This window comes from Nipponia nippon, unplaced genomic scaffold, assembly GCF_047370975.1.
Source record: "Nipponia nippon isolate SJK-2023a ecotype South Korea unplaced genomic scaffold, ASM4737097v1 scaffold_12, whole genome shotgun sequence".
NCBI lineage: Eukaryota > Metazoa > Chordata > Aves > Pelecaniformes > Threskiornithidae > Nipponia > Nipponia nippon.
In genome coordinates, this window is record NW_028262313.1 from 23,798,417 (window position 1) to 23,818,694 (window position 20,278).

Here is a 20,278-nt window from a genome sequence, read left to right on the forward strand (position 1 = left end):
CCTCCTCTTTCTCCTCCTCCTCCCCAGGCTGGCCCTGGGCTCCCCTGGGGCCAACACCCCAGGGTGCCCCGCATTACCCCTGGGGTGGGGAGCGCAGGCAAAGGGCTGCACCCTCCTAGCAAAGGACTGGATTAATTTCCTTCTCTTCTTTCCTCGCCATACACGTCCCCTCACTGGATTTTATGTGCAGAGTCCCATGCAGGCTGCGGGGTGCTGCAGACGTGCCCGACTGCCACTGCACTGGCACCTTCCCCGGGATGGCGATGGAGGCATGGTGCGTGGCTTCCTGCGGACCAGTGACAACCTGTAGCATCCCTGGCGTGTGCGCTCCCGGGAGACATCGGTGCATTCATGTACATTAGCAGGAGAGGACCAGCAGCATCTCCACATTCCTCTTCCCTCCTCCCTCCACCGCCCAGCAGCCCAGACCCTTTCCAAGCTGTTTGGGGCCGGGGACTGCTCTGCCAGCGGCTGGTGCCATGAGGCTGCTCCTGATTATTCTGCCATTGCTTTTCTACACTGCTACAAGTAAGTGGCTGTCTTTGCAGGTCACGTCATCCAAAGCGGGGAGGGAATCAGGCCATTTGACTGGGGTGTTGGTGGGGGGGTTGCAGAGGATTTGGATGTAGATCCTGGTACACAGTACAGGGATGCTCACTGCCTGAAAACAGCCGTGCTCCGCCGAGAAAGTACCATCCTGTGAAGAGAGTTTGTGTGCCTGCTAACACTGCTTTCTGCACTGCTTACTGTTGGCTTTTCTGGGCATCTGTGTTACCTGTAAACCCAGAGATAGCTGCAAATTGTGATTCTGCCTTTTATTCAAGAGAAGAGAGAGGGAGCACAGGAGCGGAGGGGGAGCAGATGCAGCTGCTGCGCTGATGTTACGGTCTGGAAGAGGAGGGAGCAGTGGACAGAAACCAGGCTGTAAAGAGACGCTTTTTGCTGGAAGTTAGGAAGGGGGATGGCAGAAAAGCAGTAGCTCTGCATTATTTCCATTTTACTCTGAGTTGTTGTGGTTTACTGTTCTGGATGGCAATGCAAACTGTTTTTGCCTGCCCTGCCCACCCTGCGGGAGAGAGGAGGGGGTTAAACCTTTCTCTCCAGACAGTTAATCGTTTGTGTCTCTTTTCTCTCTATGGGAAATGTAAGGGGAGTTGTGTGCGGTGTGCCTGTGCCGTGAGAAGGGGGTTGCTGTCCTGGGCGGGGGGCAGCAGGGATGCACTGTGGTGCGGAGAACCTGGGTGCTAGAGACGAACGGGGCAGGCAGTGCATCACCCCAGACCACGTCCTGCGGCTCCAGGACTTTGCTGGCAGAACTTACACCGTGTCTTTGCAGACAGAGGCAATGCAGACCGAAGGTGTGTTTCATTCAGCCTGTTAGTTTCTAGAGAATTTGGTCACAGCTGTTTTCTTGGTGATGCGTGGGCTTCGTTTACAATCCTGGGAGGCCCTTGTGAAAAGTCAAGGCAGATGTTGAGGTTAATCCTGGCTACGTTCGGCCACCGCTTCTGCTTCCTTCTGTGGCCCCGCAGAGCCGGGGCAGGGAGGTCCCCGCTGCAGCACAGTGTCCGTGCTCACCCCGTCCCACCTCTGCCAGGGAATCTGTTGATCTAACAGGCTGCATCGTCCGAAAATCACCTGTTTTCTCAGCGGTTTACCTTGCCTGAAACGTACACTTTTCCTCTGTGTGTTCGGGTTTTTTTTATTTCACCTTCTCCTCTGTTGTCTTGGATTGTTCCCTGGTTTCTGTCCTGCACCATCCCTGGTTTCTGTAGCCCTGAGGGGGGTTAATTCAGAACGAGGTCCTGTGGGGGTGGCTGGAAAGCATCAGTTTAGCTGGGAATCTGGGGCTTGAGCGTCATTCCTGAAAAAAGTAGAAGATATCTGTGTTTATATATATAAATATATATACGTATAAACTCTTCTCTCTTAGTCTTAACGTAGCTCCATATGCGGATATGCTCTCTGCAATAGGGACCTGGAGGCCCTGGAAAGGTTCCTATTCCCTTCTGTAGGTCCTGCATAAATCCAGACTAAGAAAACAGCCAGAAACCTGCGTGGCATGACAGTATGCAACAGAGAGCCTCCCTGGATAACTAGAAATGGAACCGAGACAGGAAAAAATCCCTCTGGAGGGACACAAGCTCAGGTCTGAGGGCTGGGGTGAGATCTGTTTCCATAAGCAGGACTTGGAGAGGGTAAGGGACACGCTTCCCTCCGCAGGACTGCAAGAAGGCAAGAGCCAGGGGTCTTGTACTATCCCCATCCCCCCTGGTTTGTATTTTCTTACTCCTTCATCACCCAAAACACTCTCTTAAGGAGACATGTTTTTCCTTACAAGCTCAGCCCCTCGCCAGCTGCTGCCTCTGCTGCCTGCAAGGGCAGGACCTGACGGCACCTCCGAAATCTCATTTCTCCTGCCACCACTCTGGCCTCTTTTAAGAGGTTTCCCATTTGGACGATTTGCAGTGAGACTCTCTTAATTGCCCTTAATCTTTGTCCACGTTGTAATTCACTGGTTAGGTGTTTATCTTGCAGGGATCCTGCAGAGCTGTGCCAAAGCACAGCTGCCAGCCAGTGTGAGCAGGAACAGGCCAGCGGAGATAGCAACCGAGGGAGCAGCAGGACCACCATGGGCGTGCTTAAAACACACGTGCATGAAAGCACGTTAAACAGGTCAGCAAACTTGCTTCTCGGCAGGTTGGCTCGACCCCGGTGCGTGGTCCTTCAGGCAGACTGAAGGCTGTCTTCAGGGGTGCTTGGGGATCTCTTTACTCTGGCTGCAGCACGGCAGGAGCTGCCCCTGCACCTAACACAAGCATTCACTGGTGCATTTTGCATGCAGGATGCTGCGAGGGAGTTAGCTGGTCCCCACACACACGTTCACCAGGGTCCTGAGCAAACAGCAGCTCTCCTGCACTAGCAGGAGCGCTCCCGGCATTGCACCCGTGGGCTGTGGGAGGGTCCCGTGCAGTGCTCAGCAGCGCTCGCTGCGAGCACCCACAGGGAGCTCTCATGTTGAGGAGCAGCTTCCAGCTTCTCTCAGGTACTCCACACTGATATACAGCGCAGACTTGAGCTGTTTTGACACAAACGTCATTTTATTTACTTTTTCGCACATGCTTTTATTATTGGGTGTGATCTGCCAGCATGAGGTATTTTTAATAAAGGTGATAAAACTCTTTTATTGAAGCATTAACACTCAAAAGTTCTATTAGAAATAAACTTACACTTAAACTTGGCTCAAATTTTTATGGTATTCGCTGTCATGGAGAAACAGGTGCTTAGGAAAACCAAAAGGCGCAGTCACATATGAATGAGTTTGCATTTGTTCATCTTGCAACACATGAATTTGTTAGAGCAATTGCTTGTGCGTGCCCTCTACGAGATATCCATGTACCAGAGCTTTCCACTGGTCTTTATTCCCTCCTTGGATGGGTGTCCTTGCTCAGCTGCTGACTGACACCTGCCCGAGCCTCTGGTGCCCTATCTCGACCTGCTGGCAGAGAGCAGCTCCATGGGCACCAGCCCTGCTCCTTGCCAAGGGTTTTTTTGTACGTTGCTGTGGTGCTGATTTTAGTGTATAAAACCAAATCTTGCAAAATCAATTCCCCTTCCAGCTCAGTTATAACTAACAGGCAGAAGTAAAAGATAGGTTTTCTCTTTTCCCCGGCCCCCTGGTTTTCGGCAGCAGCCCAGCCCTGTTCAGTCTGACCGCCTGGAAAGAGGTGGCGTGAGTCACGCCATTGCTGGAGGAGATGCCTCCAAGCAAGGTGTTATTCCAGGTGCTGGCTTCGTTCCAGGTGAATTGTTTCATGCTGATGGTGACACTTCTGCTGCTTCCCAGCAGGATGGAGGTTGGCACCTAAGCAGCCCTATTCATTTTGGAGCAATGCAAGCAGGGAGGGCCATGCACAGGGTCATGCACAGCTGCTGGAGACTTGCACCACGCATCTTCAGGAGCCTGTGCCAGGGAGCAATGTTGGCTGGCTCCTGGGTGGACAGCTTTGGGTGGACCAGAATTTGCTCTTTACAAGTAAGAAACTGCAGTGCTGAGCAACTTGCCCATTATCATGCAGGAGATCTCTGTCTGTGTCTATCCTCTTGGAGAAATTTTGGCTTCATAAAGCAGAATCACACCCAGAAGCATTTAAAGTCACTGAGACTCTGCACTAACAAGAGGTCTTGGACAAGGCTGTCTGGTCATGAGCTGCCCCGGACAAATTCCCCAGGAAATGCCGCGGCAGCAGGAGCCTCCTGCGCTGCCTGCACCACTCACCGGAGAGAATCAGCCACGTGCCAGCTTGTGCCTTCCTTCTTTTAGCTACATATAACATTGTCGTGGCATTTGCAAGCTGGGAAGGGAAGACCTCCGGCACATGCAGCAGCCCTCACCCCGTCTCCAGTGACTTGTCTGTCACAGCCTCGACTCGTGTCTCTTGTGTTATCAGAAGAAAATAGATGTTCTTTCTCCCAGCCAAAGGAACAAAAGATCACTCATAAATGAATTTTCAGTGATAAATTTTTGCAACATTTAATAGCAGATATGCTTTTTAATGTCCCAGGCAGACAGTAATTCATTTGACAGTTGTTACGCGTTTTCAGTGTTCTGCGGTAGCATGTGTGATACCCCCATGGGTTTAGACACGTCTAACACAAAAATATAGCCACAAGCATTTATAAAAGTCTAAAATTATGTCTTGGTTTGCAAAAAGATTAGTCAAAGGCAAGCACTTCCAAATCAGAGATTTCTGGTAATCCAGTGTACTATACAAGCTCTACCAAGGCTACAACACCAACAATGGCTCAGCCTTCAAAACCTTATAGAAATGGGGTTTCCCTTCATGCCCTAGGCTGCCCCATGGCTGGGGCAAGGGGTCCCAGCTGAGTCAAGTGGGAGACAAAGAGAAGCAATAGCGTGGTTCTGTTAAAAATGTTTCTTGGACCCACTTTATGGCTTCAAGTGGACAGAGATCCACTTGGGATGGCTCCAGTTTTCAGGAAAGATTTATGGAGCCATGATAGACTCTGTTCCAATTCTTAAAACACTTTGAATCATGTTGATTAATTCCATTGCATTTTGTGTGGATTTGAAGGCCTTATTTTCCCCAGAACAAACACCCCAGATGTGTCAGTAAATCCTGGGGAAGGCTTGTGGGACTCCCAGTCGGTCAGAGGTGTCCGGGCAGGGATTCAGGCAGTGCGTGCTGTTTATGTCTAGCTCAGACAGCTATTGCAGAAAGCAGGGATATTTCTAGTCTAATGGAAAAATTCCTCAGGTCCAGGCATGACCTGTCTGCAGGCAAACCCCATTGGAGTGGACGGGGCACCCGTGGTTCGGCTGCCGGGCCGGCCGGAGGGGACTGCGTCCGCGTGTGCTGCCTGCCGTGCATTGCAAGCCCCCGCCGGTCACCCCTGCATCCTACCCATTCCCACATCACGCCACAGTGCTTGCTGATGGGATGGTTAACAGGGGGTGTGTGTGAGTGAGGCAAAGTGCTTTTAATTATAGCATGCACCATTAGCCATTAATAGTCTAGCAGTTGGAGAAAATCCTGAGCGACAAGCTGGGCCCCCCAGCCGTGCTTCCCCGGTGCCCGACGGCTGCCACTTCCCCAGGCCCTGATCAAAGCGGGCTGTGGAAACGTTTAGCTGGATCTGAAGCATGCCTCTGCCATGGATAATTGCAGGATATTAACGAACAGGGCCCTGCAGCTGGCTGTCTTTGATGGCTCTGATGGAAAGGGCTCAGCAAAAGGGGAGACAGAGCTGCCAAGACAGCTTTGCACCGAGGGACAGGGCTCTGCCTCGGGGACAGGGGTGGCCTGGGGGGCTGAGGAGGAGGGACGGGGAGGAGGGATGGGGTGGCCGGTTGTTTGGTGCTCTCCATTTCCATGTACTCCTCAGCAGAACCGCCTCTGACCAGGTCTCCTGGCTCCAGGGTGGTGTTTTGCCAGCTGAAAGTCCTCCGAAAGCAAGGCTTTGGGTCTTTCTTTTCCCCTGGGGCACACTCGTGCCTCCTCGGTGGTTTCCAACACCTCGTCAGCTCACACTTGCTCTGGCCAGAGCGCAGTCTCGTGGGGCACCAGTGCAGCAATGCTGATCCTCAGCAGCAGCGCAGGCACCCTCCAGCCCCTCGGCCCCGCACTGCCCCAAAAGTCACCAGAGCTGGGCACAAAACAGGATGCGGCCCCAGGAGCTCAGCACCCTGAAGGCGACAGCGCAGCATCTGCGAGGGGTCCAGGGGCGGGAGGTGCTGCCCCAGCGCTGAGCATCTCCTCTTCCTTCGGCAGAGCCTCCTCTGATCCACTCCCGGTGGGATGGGCACGCGTGTCCCTTGGGGCAGTTTCCCTGCGGCAACCTCTCCGTCTGCCTGCCCCAGGCCTTGCACTGCAACGGGGAGGATGACTGCGACAACGGAGCTGATGAGGAGAACTGCGGTAAGCAGCAAGCCCCTCACAAAGAGGGATGCCCTCAGAGTGAATAACCCCCAGACCTGGGAACGCCAGCATCCGGGACCACAAGCGCATGAGAGCAGAGATTGCTTTTCCCCTGGGAAGAGTGAGGAATCCTGGATCTGCTCCATTATCCAGCCACTTCCCCGGCTCTTGCATTTGCACGCCATCCCGGCACACTGGCCATGTGTGCCCCGGGGAGGAGCTCTTCCGTCAGGGATTCTCCCAGGCTGGGGTGCAGGAAAACCCTGGATGCTACAAGGCTGGGGCAGTTATGTCTGGGCCGTGGTGGAAAGGCAGAGGAGCTCTGCACTATCAGTCAGGACACACGGGTTCAGCAGATTTAAAGACACAAAATGAGTTCCTTTTTTCACACAATACACAGTGCCACTGTAGAGCTCTTTGCTCAGGGATGCTGAGGCCAGGAATGTAAATGAGTTAGAGACTGGACAAATTCATACCGTCTGGGAGCAGGTTAACTGAGTGGCTTGTATGCAGCGTCTGACTCGGGTTATCCTTAAAGCAGGCTAGGTGGGATGTTAGAAATAGAGGAAAGAAAACTTTATTGTGGCTGCGCTTGGAGACAGGCCACAGGGCTGGATGAACCCCTATTCTGCCCCGGTAGAGCTGTGGGACTGGAGCCAGATCTCAGGCTTCGTGCGATCCAGCACCCTCTCCCGAGGCTGCCGGGGTTTTGCTCCACACCGATGTCCGTGCGCAGCAGCTGGTGCCTCTAACGGTGGTCCCCGCTCTCTGCCCTGCAGTGGATGACAGCGGCTGGCTGCAGATCTTGGGTGACATGCTGGCTGCAAGGAGCAGCAGGACGGCGGTGGAAGACGAGGGTGACGCCTGCAGTAAGCCGTCCTCCCCGGGGCCAGGCACCCTTCCCCACCCCGCGGGTCTCCCCTGCCCTGTGCCCTCCCCTCAGCGTGTCCCCTCTGCTTGCCCACAGGGCTGGAGCTCTTCCCAGAGCGGTGCCGGTGCTGGGGAAGGGCCATAGACTGCACGGAGCAGGACCTTGCCGCGGTCCCCTGGGTCTCCTCCAACGTGACCAGGATGTGAGTAGCAGCAGGTGCATGCATCCCTCTGCCCTGGGAGAGGCACGAGCAGGGCAGCACTGCCACCCGGCAGAAAAACAAGCTTAAAGGGAAGGAAATAAAATCCCTGGCTTTTACTTGTTTTCCCTGGATCCAAAGAAGCAAAGAGGCCTTTCCGTGCCAACAGACTGCTCTCTGATGAGCTTCAGCTGCTCGCTGCAACCCTCCCACAAGCAGCATTGAGCTGGGAGCAGGGAACGGACGGATCCTGCCCAGGGTGAGGACCAGGGAGCCTGCCTTCACTGCCAAGCCTCCAATTGAGATGCACAGGGTCAGAGACTGTCGGCAAGGTCCAGGCCTGGAGTGCCCTTTGTGCACAAAAAGCCAGGGCTAGGAAGGGAGGAGAGTGTGAAAAAACTCTGCAGCAAATAAGGCTTGCAGATTGGGACGGCAATTAGCAAGGTAGCATTAATGAACAGCAGCTGTCTTGCATTTTGTTTGTATTGCACAAGAAGAGGAGGGTCCAGTCTTCACTGTTCTCCTTTGATAAAGGCCTCTCTTCTGTCCTAGCCTGCTGGCCCTGGGCTTGATTTTTTTTCCTTCTGTTTTCCTGCTAGGGACCTGAAGAAAAACAACATCCATTCTCTGCTGGACAATCAGTTTGCCAGGTACAGGACTCTGAAGAAGCTGTGAGTATCGCCTTTCTGTATCCCGCTCTCTGGCTGGCTTCTGTAAAAGGGGAGAAAAGTGGATGCGCAGCTCAGCAGCGGTGGGGCCATGCATAGAGGAACAAGTGTGTGCATTTGTCAGGACAGCTTTGTTTGGGGCAAGGCACCCTGATGGGACGCTATGTTTGTCCAGACAGCAACTTCTTCAGCTCCGGGAGCCCATGGTGCCCACAGAAGTCAGCAGGCACCTGCTACAGGTGTTAAAAGCTCCTGAGACACTGCCCCACCGTGCCGCTCCCCATGGGCGGGCGAGCAGCGCCCATGTGGGCTGATAGCCGCCCCGTGTGCATGGTGGCATGAGGTGCCTCACAAGCGAGCTGCCTTGTTCTGGAGAGCTCGGACCCTTTGGTTGCTCAGCCCATCACCTTTCTAGGCTGCTGCACCGGGGCATTCAGGGAGGGACCCAGCGGAACGGGGTAAGGGGGAGAGGGGTGTTTGCTCTTGTAGGTGGGACGGCAGCTTCGTAGGGCAATAACCACCTGAAGCAGCTCACAGCAGCCACTTGTGACCATCAGGCATCTGCACTTTCAGCTTCCTTCCCTTTGCATGGAGTAAACAAGGCAGAGAAGGAAAATAGCCTCTCCAGGGTTGCTTGAGGCAAGGAGCCCACAGCAGAGCAGGGGCTGCAGCCTGGACCTCCGTCCCTGAGCGCTACAGGGGACAGCTGGCCCACGGTGCTGGGCAGGCAGCCGTGAGCCGTGTGGCTGGTGTCCTGCAGATGTGGGCACACCCCTCTCTTCCCTGGGGACCACGGACCCTGAGAATCCCTTAGCAAACACACTTCTTCTTCAATTGCTTTTCTATTCTGTTTTTTTAAATAGGTTTTTGCAAAACAACAAGATCCGGTTGATCTCACCCAAAGCCTTTGCTGGACTTTCTCAGCTTAAAATGTTGTGAGTAAAGGCATCTGCGTTATGGGGCCCTGGGGAGGGGAGCCCTGGGATGGACACAGTCCTCGGCTCCTCTTGGCATGAAGGCTCGCAGCACAGCCGGCTCGAGGCCAGGTTCCGAGCCTTTTTTCTTGCTCCTGCAAGAGCTGGTATCAAGCATGCTTTAAACTGGAGTTGCATCTATTCTGGGTGAATGTGGAGCAGAGCAGAGGCATTTCCCCTCCTATAAACATGGCTGTTCCCATCTCCACATTATCCAGCCTGTGCTGGGACCCTGCGTTTGAGCTGCTAAGGGAGATGGTGCCACAGGCACCCAAAGCCAGGGGCCATGGGCAGCTCAGAGAACAGCTTTAGCAAAAGCGGGTTAATCAGCAGCAGTGTCTGAGGGTCGATCTCCTCCTCTGCACTGCTTCCAGGTTCCTCAGCCACAACAGGATCACACAGCTGAAGCCCTGGGTTTTTGAGGACCTGCATTGCCTCGAGTGGCTGTGAGTTCCTCTGCCAGTCCCAACAGCATCAGAAGATGTGACTGATCCCGACTCTTCCTTGCATTTACTATAATTTCATTCCTTGGGGTGGGCGAAAGTGGGCATGGTGGTTTCAGGGTGTCTGTGGTAACTTGCCCATGCTGGAGGCCACGGTGGCAATGGGTGCGATGCCCAGCTGGGTCTCCACCTCCCTGCCTTCCCTAGCAGCCCTGGGGACCAGGGCACACTTGGCCTCTGCTGCAGCTCTTTTATGAAACTCCTACTTGAGCTTCCTTCCCCTGTTACTGGGGTCAGATTTAGCACGGGCTGGATGTGGTCCTGTCTGAAATCTCGTTATGGCCGGCTGGTCCCCGTGGGCCTGGCCATGCCGCGCTCCCCTTGCTGCTCCGGAGCAGCCGCAGCAGCGGCAGGGCGCAGCGATGGGCTTCATGCAGAGACAGCCTCAGCTCCTGGGCTGGAGCACCGGAGGCTTGTGTATAAAAGGCTTTAAGTGCGCTGTTAAACACGGAGATTTGCAGCTCCATCACCTTGAAAAATATGCGCCTAAATTGAAAGTGCAGCTAATATCCTTCCCCTCTGTTTATTCTCAAAAGCTCGCTCTCTTTGATCTGGGCCCATGCGGTGTGTGGTTTTACACACAGAGCTTATAAAGGTTTTGCTACAGAAAAGAAACTGTAAAGGCTGCTTTACAAGACAGTTTGTTCCTGTTCTGCGTTCGCAGGAGCAGCTTGGGCAGGTCTGCCACCCCCCCAGCCTCCCCTCCTCTTACTCGCTGTGGGACCAGAGCAGTTATTCCTTAAATCAAAAAGGAAAAACAGAAGGATGAGCAGCTCATGGAGGGTGGTCTGTGGTGCAAAAAAGCCAGAGGACTTTTGAGAAGCCAAGCACGGCCCTGAATTCCCCAAATGATTTCTAATTTATCTTTATTTCACAGCAGAAGAGAGGAAAAATCCAACAGACCCTGACTGTGAAGGAATCCAGACTCTGCAGCTGGATCTAGCGCTTCAGCCAGGGCTGCCTGGGCAGGATTCAAAGGGGGGGACAGGCTTCGGGAGGGGCAGCTCCCCACCTGGGGTCGGGTGTCCATGGAGGCTTGGGGGGGAGAAGGGACAGAGCCCCCTCCTGTCGGGGCAGCACAAGCGCTAAATGTGGGGGCTTCCCCCTGCCGGGAGAGTCCCACTGCCTCCTCACCCTCTCCGGGTCCCCTCGTCTCACTGCTCCCCTTCTCCTTCCAGGATGCTGGACAACAACAGGATTGCCACGATCGTCCCCGCGACGTTCGCAGGGCTGCAGTCTCTGTATTTCTTGTAAGTAGGGGTGGGAGCAGCCCTTGGCGGGGTTTGGGGGACCCTGCCTCTGCGGATCTCTGGCTGGTACCTCCTGCACCTCTTCTCCAGGCAGCTTCTAGCCTTTTTCGGGGCAAGTCAAGGATGCTGTGGCTTCCTTGCTTTCCCTGGGGCACAAGGGGTGACGGTACAAGGGAGATGTCTGTCTTGCTCCCGTTTCCAGGAGCTGCAGGGGGTGTCTGACCTGGCAGGGGGAGCCAGCAGGCTTTGCTGGTGCTGCTGCTTCTCTGTGCCATCTCCTGCTCTCAGCACACTCTACTTAAAACCAGGGTTCTTGCTTTCACTTGGGACAGGGACAGGGATGTCCCTGGGGAGCGTGGCCTGAGCAGAGCCTCAGCACTTACCGATGAGCAGGATGGGTAGCAGTGCCTGCGGTTTGGGTTGCTGATTGTTTTCCTGGAGTCGGCAACTGCAAACAGGATCCAATGCTTTCCCAAACTACTGCGCCTTGGCTGGGTGTTTTCACACCAGGTCACCTCGAGCCAAGGGGTTTTTAAGGTCCAGCCATTTCCAAGATGGACGTACAGGATAACAAATTTGCTTTAACCACCATAAAACCAATTTTGCAGTCACCATAAGATGACTTTAGCACCTTCTCCATAGTCCAGAACATGGATCGGAAACCTTGGCAGCAGCCTGGAGTCAGTGTTAGGGGAGAAATTTTGGCTGTTACAGTGGAAAAAAATGCGTGTGTGTGAGTGCACAGACGCACATACACACTCACATACATCTGACCACGTTTTAAGCTTTATTCCCTGGGTGTACACCTGCAAGGAGAGTGCTTCAGCCACGGCTGCTGGTCCGGGCTCACACCATCTCTGCTGGAGATGTAACTGCTGGAGTTGGCTGTAAAAGCCTGAAAGTTGGTTTTGGGGGTGTGCAGGACTCTGCTAACGGCCGTAGCTGGGGATGGGGGGGACTGAGGGCAGCTGGGGCTGGCAGCAGGCTGGGGGAAGAGGGGCTATGACCCCGGGATTTTTCTCCTCTGCAAAACCTGGGTAGCACTCGGTGTCCAGAGACCTGTCCCTGCTCTGTCCCAGGAGGAGGAGACGTGTGGGCCACGGGGGACAGCCCTGGGGGACGGAGCTCCCCTCGGCCACGCGTTCCCACGTTGCAGGCAGCAGCGCCGCTCTGCTCAGTGACGTACCCTGTTTATCCTTCTGCATTTTTGTTAGCAAATCAAATAAACTAAAACTGCAGTCACAAAATGTGCAGTGAGGAACACTGTGCACACAGGCATGTGTAAAAGTGCTGGGAAAAACATCAGCGGGAGTTCAGGCTATAAATTTGCCTTTACTGGCTGTCACTCCAGGGTCACTGGCTGCTGCTTTCATGCACCGTTCTCCTGGTGACGTGCCTGTCACAGCTCACTGGAGAGTGTCTCCCACAGCTGCTAAATGTGCCCTGTATCGTTACCTTTACATCTTTCCCAAAGAAGGTGAATGAAGCTTGGTGCTGGCCTTAACAGCCATATGTGCCAGGCCTTTGCCTGGGGTGGTGGTAGCTGAACTCTCTCTGTGGTTTTATGTGGCCATGGCTGCTCCGCTGGGGTGTGCGGAAGCCAATGCAGTCACGCTGCTCTGGGCTGGCTACTGGAGGCATCACCGGCCCTGAGGTCATCCCTGGGCATCCACACGAGCAGCCCATACAGTGCAGAGGTCCCCCCAGGTGAGGCCATGGACCAGCAGAAAGCCCTCGTGAAACACTGCATGGTCCAGGAGCAGCAGCAGGACCGCATCTGTGCACAGCGTTGTGTCCTGGGCAGACGTACGGTGCCGTGACCCCTGTTGTCCTTATTGCTTCCTGACCAGGTACATGCTGAACAACTCTTTGACTCAAATACCCAACGCCTCCCTCTGCACGGAGATGCCGAAGCTCAGCTGGCTGTGAGTACCCTGCCTGCCGGCAGCGAGGCCGAGCTGCCTGCGGGGTGGGCAGGGGCTGCTGCAGGTGCTGCTCCCGCTCCCCGGCCAGGCTCCTGGAGCAGAGAAGGGGCAGAAAGGGCTGGGAGCATCCCAGTGGGGGCAAGCGGGAGGTGAAGCAGCTGGTGGAGAAGGAGCAGATCGTGCTGGGCAGCCTCCAAGCACGGCGGGGATGGGGAGGGAGAGCCCGGGGAAGCGGCAGCCTCAATTGCCTTTCTGCAGGGAGCTGGAAGGGAACAGGATCCAGGCGGTGCACAGGGCTGTCTTCCAGGAGTGCCACGACTTCACTGTGCTGTGAGTACCTTGGGGGCCCAGCCGTGGCCCCCGCTTGCTGGTGGAGACCCTGTCCCTTTGCGGGCACATGGAGAGAGGAGGGGGGATAGTGGCACTCGGCTGGGCTCCCTGTTTCCCGCTGCTCTGGGCTAGATAAGGGGCTGCTGTCTCGTGTTTCATGGTTTCAGCCCATGTTTTGTACACAGCATCAACAGTACAGTCAGCTTCATGAATTTTGTGGGGACTGATCAGGGGCCCCAGAGCCTTTTCCAGGGGTTCTGTGCTGGAGGACGGCTAACCCTGGGTTGGGGAGCTGGTGGGCTCATCCCAGCACCCTGTCACCAGCCCATGGGGGCTGCCCAAATCGAATGGGGACATTCTTCATGGGGGGACATAGTGGCAGGATGCAGCATGGAAAAAGCTTCCTATGGTGTGCGAATACCAGAGCTTACAGCCAGCCCAGACCCTTCTACTGGCATCCAAATCCCCTAAAAATATCCCTGAGGAAGGCCATAAACTTGTGAGCCGGCTCTCCACATGTCAAGCAGCCTGTTTCCTCCCCTCCTGCCTGCAGCCTGCTCCCGCCCCATTCCCTCCTGGCCCAAGGGCTGAGCTCTCGCCCAGGTGCCCCCCCCCCCCCCCCCCCCGGAGCTGACAAAGGCAGAGGATTTGCATCAACAATGCACAGGCCTCTCCCAGGATCTAATTTTCCTGCACACGATGGTCATATATCTCCCAAAGCGATACATATGGCCCCTGGAGCCCCAGGAGACAAGGACATGACAGTTGTGCATCGTGTAGATGGTATCTGCGAGCACAAGGCTACTGGCAGCCACAGGGTGGTGGCAGGAGAGCAGAAGTGGGATGGGGAGCCAAGCCATCCTCCCAGGGGATCCGCAATCATGGTTACCCGGAGCACTGGGAACTCGTTGCAGGACCCTGTGCCAATGCTGCCGGATGACAATAAGCAAATAAATCCAGGGCTTATCTGGACAGTAGCTGATACGGGGCTGGGATGGGATCATCTCTGGCAGGAGCTGCTCTCCCTTCTCCTTCCCCAGACATCATTTTCCTGCAAGGCACAGCAGAGTACACCTCTGCCCCGAGGGCAAACACAGCAGCAGCCCCATGCAGGAGTGGGGTATGCAGCCGGCGGCAGCAGAGCAGAGGCATTGAGTGCTCTGGTCTCACAGCCACTCTCTCCTCTTGCATAGAGTTCTGCAAAATGCTCTTCAACTCCCTGCAGCTCCCACTGGAGGTCCCAGCAGGTAACAGAGATGCTGAGCAGTGCATTTGAAAGTTGGGCCGCTCTGCAGGGCAGCGCTGCACCTCACGGTCCCTGTCCAGGCGGGGAAGAGCAGCCGTCCCAGGCTGGCCCATGGAGAGGTGGAGATGTGGATGGGGTGAAGATCCCCTTTGCAGTTTACCTGGTGGTCCCTGGGGACCGATCTTGGTCCTCCTCTGACCACTGTCCCCACACGACTTCACCGAGGATGAGCGCTTTGGAAAGCTCTCCTGTGACTTTTCAGCCGAAGATTGCGGCACAAAGACCCTGGTCCCCCATCCTGCCTGTCTTGGAGAAGCCCCAATAGGCATTAAACCCCCAAAATGTATACCACTACATTTTTTCCTCCAGCGAGAGCTGCCTGCGGACCCCTGTGCCGGGTGGGTGAGCTGCCGCCCCGCCAACCATCCTTCCTCCCACAGCCAAGCCCATTGGCTTTGATCAGCAGCATGTTTCCCAGGGCTGTTATGGCAGTACCATGGAAACGTCCGTACGGGCAAGATGGACGGCGTAAACACGTCCTGCCGTGACACCGGCGCAGGAGACAGCTTTGCAAGCAGAGGCAGCAGATGAGATGGGCTTGTGTTTGGGCTTTGTGGGATGAGCCAGTCTCCCCCATCCTGCCCAGCCACGTTAGAGCAGGCTGCCCAGGTCAGGGTCTGAGCTCAGCAGCGCCTGGCTGCTTGATGTGAACCTCCGCCAAGGAGCACTGTCGCCGGGTCCTGGCACTCACGGGGTCCCCCAGCACCCTCAAGCATGTGCCATCCTGCGGGGCTCTGCTCCTGCTGCTCTGAAACTGTTTGTGTTTCTTGGTGCACCGTTCTGGGTTTTTACTTGTGAGCCCTTTAATCAGCTCTGCTCATCTTCCCCACTTCTGATGGGTGCTTCTCTGAGCTGTGGGCTTGTGTGAGATGGAGCCTTGCACCTGAGAGCTGGCTTAGACCTTCCTCATAACAGCGGAGCATTTGGCTGCTGGAGGTGATGGTTGTGGCGCAGTGCACTGGGAGGGACGCGGAAGGGCTGGGTGCACCCCACGGGTGAGCCCCGTGCAGCACCAGCACCCCCAGCTGCTCGCAGCCAGTCCAGAGGTCGGCCACCGCTCCCGACGGGCGTGCAGGGCTCTGCCGTACCCACACGGTCTCTCCCCTTCCTTCTCCTCCAGGATCCTGCGCAGAAACCAGCTCAGGTGGATCCAAGACGGGACGTTTTCCAGCCTGAACAGGCTGGTGGAGCTGTAAGTTTCCAGCCATCGCCTGCCCCGACCCCACCGTCCCCACAGGCAGGGGCTGTGTGGAGGGCAGGGGTGGGGGCCTTGCTCAGGACCCCCGGGTGCAAGGCTCAGTGCCCTCAACCACTTCTCAAACACTTCTCTCCTTTGCACAGCGACCTGTCATCCAACAGACTAGACCAGCTCTCCTCCTTGCTATTTAATGGCCTGGCTCAGCTGCAGCAGCTGTGAGTACTGGGGCTGCGCTGCCCCAGGGGTGCCCCTGCCCCTTGCAAGTGACGGGGGGCCCTGCAGGACCCCTGCACCCCTGCATCGTGTTGGGTAGATGTCCTTGCTGCACGGTCTGTTCCCTCACCAGAGCCACGGAGGCCCCGGCAGGATGGGCTCCCTCCCTGCGGGTCTGCCTGCAGCACAGTGCCATCACAGACCCTCTGCTTCGGGGCTGCGGACCCATCCTAGGGGAATGGGGAGTGCTGGGAAAAGCCGTAGAAAGGCACCCTGTTGCCCTTGCTTCCAGCTACTCTGATAGCTTCCAGGTGGGGAAAATACCAAAGGCTTGTCTCTTTTTCAGGAATATTTCCTACAATCCCTTGAAAGAGATCTTGCCTGGCCAGTTTGAGAGCCTGCCCCGGCTACGGTCCCTGTGAGTCCCGCAACATGCCTGACCCTACAGCGCTGCCTCCACATGTGGCAGCCCCAAACCCAGCCCGGGGCCGCTCACAGCATTCCCTGCACTAGTTTCCTTTTGCAGGAGCTTGGAAGGGCTGGAGATCCCCAACATCCACAACCTGAACTTCCAGAAGCTGGCCAACCTCTCCCACATGTGAGTGGGGGGAGCAGGGGCTGCTGCCGCCCCAGCACCCATGCCCGGGGTGCAGGGAGGAAAACTGGTTCACTCTTACACCCATGAGCAAGTTATTTTAGCCCACTGGAAGCCCCTGAGCATGACGATACTGTTTAAATCCCCCCAGGGTAAGAGGGTCTCTCCTAGCTGGGGCTTACTTAGAGCAAGGGGGGCATTTTGCCCATATGAAGGGGGCAGTTTGCAGAGCCACGGGTGCCCGATCCGAGTGCACGTGTGACACAAAGCGTGATCTGCATTTCTGAGGGTGCACATTGTGCAGGTGATGTGGGCAAGGTAGGCTCTCAGGCCAAGGCATGCTAGGCTGTGTGCTGAAAGCTGTGGTTAAGTAATCCCATCAGCGGTCCTTTTGCTTGGGTCTGAGATAACGACCCAAGAACCCCAGAGATGTGCAGACAGACAGGCTGGACAGGCACCGCACGCAGGGTGGAAAGAAGACCGCGCAGCCAGCTGTGAGTGCTTCAGCTGCTCTTTGGAAGGAGAAAAAAAATCATTAATTTTCTCCAGATGCACATTTTAAAGTACCTGTAATGAAAGACAACTGTACATCTTCCTTTCTGTAATTGGTCTGTTTGCGCTATAAATATGGTACATTTTCTACCTGACTTGCTAATAAGCAATCATTTTCTCTCCTTTTATCTATAATTAAGCAGAAATGAGCCTTGCATTGCAGTTTTGTAGTCATTTTCTAATGTAGAGTTTTGCTAAGCTTATATGGCTTGGCTTTTATAAGGCTTGAAAAGATTAATATGAAATAATATGCAGGGGGAAAATGTGAATCCCTGTTAATGGAACTTGAAGGATTTGAATAAGGGATTGATTTTTAAATGTTAGTTTGTGAGAATCATTGGTTGGAGGAAAACACTCTTGTATTCATCAGTTGACAGTGCTGAATAGTGGCAGATTTAAGAGTGTGGCTGTGGTACATGATCCAAAAAGCACTGGGGTGCCTCCAGCTGGTTTTGCAAAGGCTTCAGGGTGTTGCTTATTTAGTGTCCAAAACCAGCTGCCATACTGTGCAAACGGGGGCCCCCTCGCTTGGCTCCCTCACCTTCTGTCCCTGCAGATCCCTGTCCCAGCCCCAGGGCTGGCATCGCCCTGTCTCTGCTCCCACCCCGCGTTGCTGCTGCCTCCTTCCTCCCCCCAGCCTCCCCATCTCCCTTCCCCTGGGCTGTGCAAGTCCCCAGGCTTTTGGCTAGTGAGGCAGGGGGCTCTTCTCCACCCAGACAGGGAAAAAACGTGGCCGAGGGGCTGGAGGGAGCTGGCAGGGGCAGGCAGAGCATGGACTGCGGGGCTGGGGGCTGTGCACGCCGGACCATGTTTGCTCCTGGTCCCAGTGGCAGCCAGGAAACCTTCCTGCTCTGTCCCCGCCCCGACAGCTACTTCAAGAAGTTCCAGTACTGCAGCTACGCACCCCACGTGCGCAGCTGCAAGCCCAACACCGACGGCATCTCCTCCCTTGAGAACCTCCTCGCCAACATCATCCTGCGCGTCTTCGTCTGGGTCATCGCCTGCCTCACCTGCTTCGGCAACCTCTTCGTCATCTGCATGCGGTCCTTCATGGTCACGGAGAACAGCCAGCACACCATGGCCATCAAGTCCCTGTGCTGTGAGCTGGGTGGTGGAGGGGCATAGAGGGAACGGGGGCGGATGAGCTGCCCACCAGCATCTCCCCAGGGAGGAGCTGTCTGACTGATGCCAGCCCTCCCCAGCACAGCCAGGGCCCCTTTGCTGCCCATTTTTCCCTTTGTGCTGATGGTAAACAGGTTTCTGGGCATCCCTCTCTGCCTGGGGCATCTCAGCCCCTGCCCTCAGGTCTGTGCTTGCAGGCACCAGCGGGCAGCTCTTTTATATTTATATATGCGCGCGCGCGCGCGTGTGTGTGTGTGTGTGTGTGTGTATACACACGCACACACATATATATGCCTAAAGCCAAAGGCTACCCAGCTCTATGATGGCTTTAAGGCCATGGCATTAATGCAAAGGGCTATATTTGCCTGCTGGTGGTTTTTTTCTCACCGTACCTTCTCTCCCCTCTTAGGCGCAGACGGCCTGATGGGCATCTACCTCTTCATCATCGGAGCCTTCGACCTCAAGTACTCAGGCGAATACAACAAGCACGCCCAGGGCTGGATGGGCAGCCTCCAGTGCCAGCTGGCGGGCAGCCTGGCCATGCTGTCCTCTGAGGTGTCAGTCCTGCTGCTGACCTACATGACCCTGGAGAAATACTCCTCCATTGTTTTCCCGTTCAGCCACCACAGAGCTGGCAAGAAGCAGACCATCTCAGTGCTAGCGGCCATCTGGCTTCTGGGCTTCTCCCTCAGCATCATCCCCCTGTGGTGTAAGGAGTCCTTTGGGAACTACTACGGGAGGAACGGGGTGTGCTTCCCCCTGCAGTCCGACCTGGGCGAATGGCCCAGTGCCCGGGGCTACTCTGCCACCATCTACCTGGGTAAGGCCACCTCAGCACTTGGGACCCAGGGATGGGACAATGTGGGGCAGGACGGGCTTCCCTGGTGGGAGCGGGGCAGCTCAGCCCAGCTGTCCCCTCCAGCATGCCAGCAGAGCCCACACCACCCCCAGTAGTGGGATGTCTGACTTTACGGGCACTGCCATCCTGCTGGGACCCTGGAAGATGGCGGTGCCAGCTCTGCCCTCCGTCCCGGGCTAGGGAGGGTCCCTGCTCCAGCCTGGTGCTGTGCCCAGCTTCACCCCAAAGCTGGCCAAGGCCATGGGCATTGCTGGGCTAAGGCGGATTCGCGCCAAACCGGGGCTGCTGAGACATCTCTGCCCCCTCTAGTGATAAAAGCAGGAGTCATCCTGCTGCAGCCGGCCACGCCGCCCATCCCAGCTCGCGAGGTTTGCACTTTGGCTATGCTCAGAGCAAGATTTCTTCCTCTCCAGGCTTGAATCTGGCAGCCTTCATCACCATTGTCTTTGCTTACTCTGGCATGTTCTACTCCATCCACATCACTGCATCCAAAACAGCGGCGAGAGGAGTCTGCTCCCGGGAAGTTGCCATCGCAAAGCGGTTCTTCTTCGTTGTCTTCACTGATGCTCTCTGCTGGATACCCATCTTCCTCCTCAAGCTGCTCTCCCTGCTGCAGGTGGAAATACCAGGTGAACCCCCATTCCCTACGAGGCCCTGGCTGCTGCCCGCCGTGAGTCCCTGGGTCGGGGACCCCTCAATGCAGGAGCTTTGGAGCTCTCTTCACCCATGCATGGGCTGCAACGGGAGACAGGCAGCATTACTCGTTTCCCTGGGCCCCTGCCTTTCCCCAGGGAGACCCAGTCACGACCCCCGTGGGGGGCTGCCCTTCCAGCCATGAGCCCACAGCGGGCATCGTCCCTCTTTGCTGCGTGGGCTAGAGCAGGTGGGTTGCCCCTGGGCGGGGGGAAGCACCCCCCTTGGCTGCCTAACGCCGTGTCCTTGTTGGCACAGGCACCATCACCTCTTGGGTGGTCATCTTCATCCTGCCCATCAACAGCGCCCTGAATCCCATCCTCTACACCATCACCACCGCCTCCTTCCAGGAGAAGGTGAAGGGCTGTTTGCAGACCAAGCAGCTGGAGCTGCACGAGTCCCGCAAGAGCTTTACCCTGGTGACACTGCAGGCCAGCAGCACTTGACCCTCCCCGGCAGCACGAGGCTGCCCGTGGCTCCCCAGCCTGCCAGGCACTGCCTCCGCCTCCGCAGCACGTGGCGCAGCTCTGGGATGCTCCTGTGCTGGAGAATTGCTAAGCATGAAGGTTTCCTCACCAGC

The 20,278-nt window shown here is 56.0% G+C and overlaps 1 protein-coding gene across 1 annotated transcript; it reads left to right on the top strand.

Moving 5' to 3' along the window:
* Positions 1–1,216: 1,216 nt before the first annotated feature.
* LOC104012920 (relaxin receptor 1) lies at positions 1,217–20,176 on the top strand. Its single transcript, XM_009465353.2, has 18 exons — positions 1,217–1,358; positions 6,294–6,440; positions 7,220–7,309; positions 7,408–7,513; positions 8,110–8,181; positions 9,042–9,113; positions 9,527–9,598; positions 10,834–10,905; positions 12,756–12,830; positions 13,089–13,160; positions 15,587–15,658; positions 15,808–15,879; positions 16,224–16,295; positions 16,404–16,475; positions 17,894–18,123; positions 18,556–18,966; positions 19,419–19,634; positions 19,957–20,176. The coding sequence occupies exons 1-18, from the start codon at positions 1,217–1,219 to the stop codon at positions 20,142–20,144; spliced, it is 2,253 nt and encodes a 750-aa protein (XP_009463628.2). The 3' UTR covers positions 20,145–20,176.
* Positions 20,177–20,278: the final 102 nt, after the last annotated feature.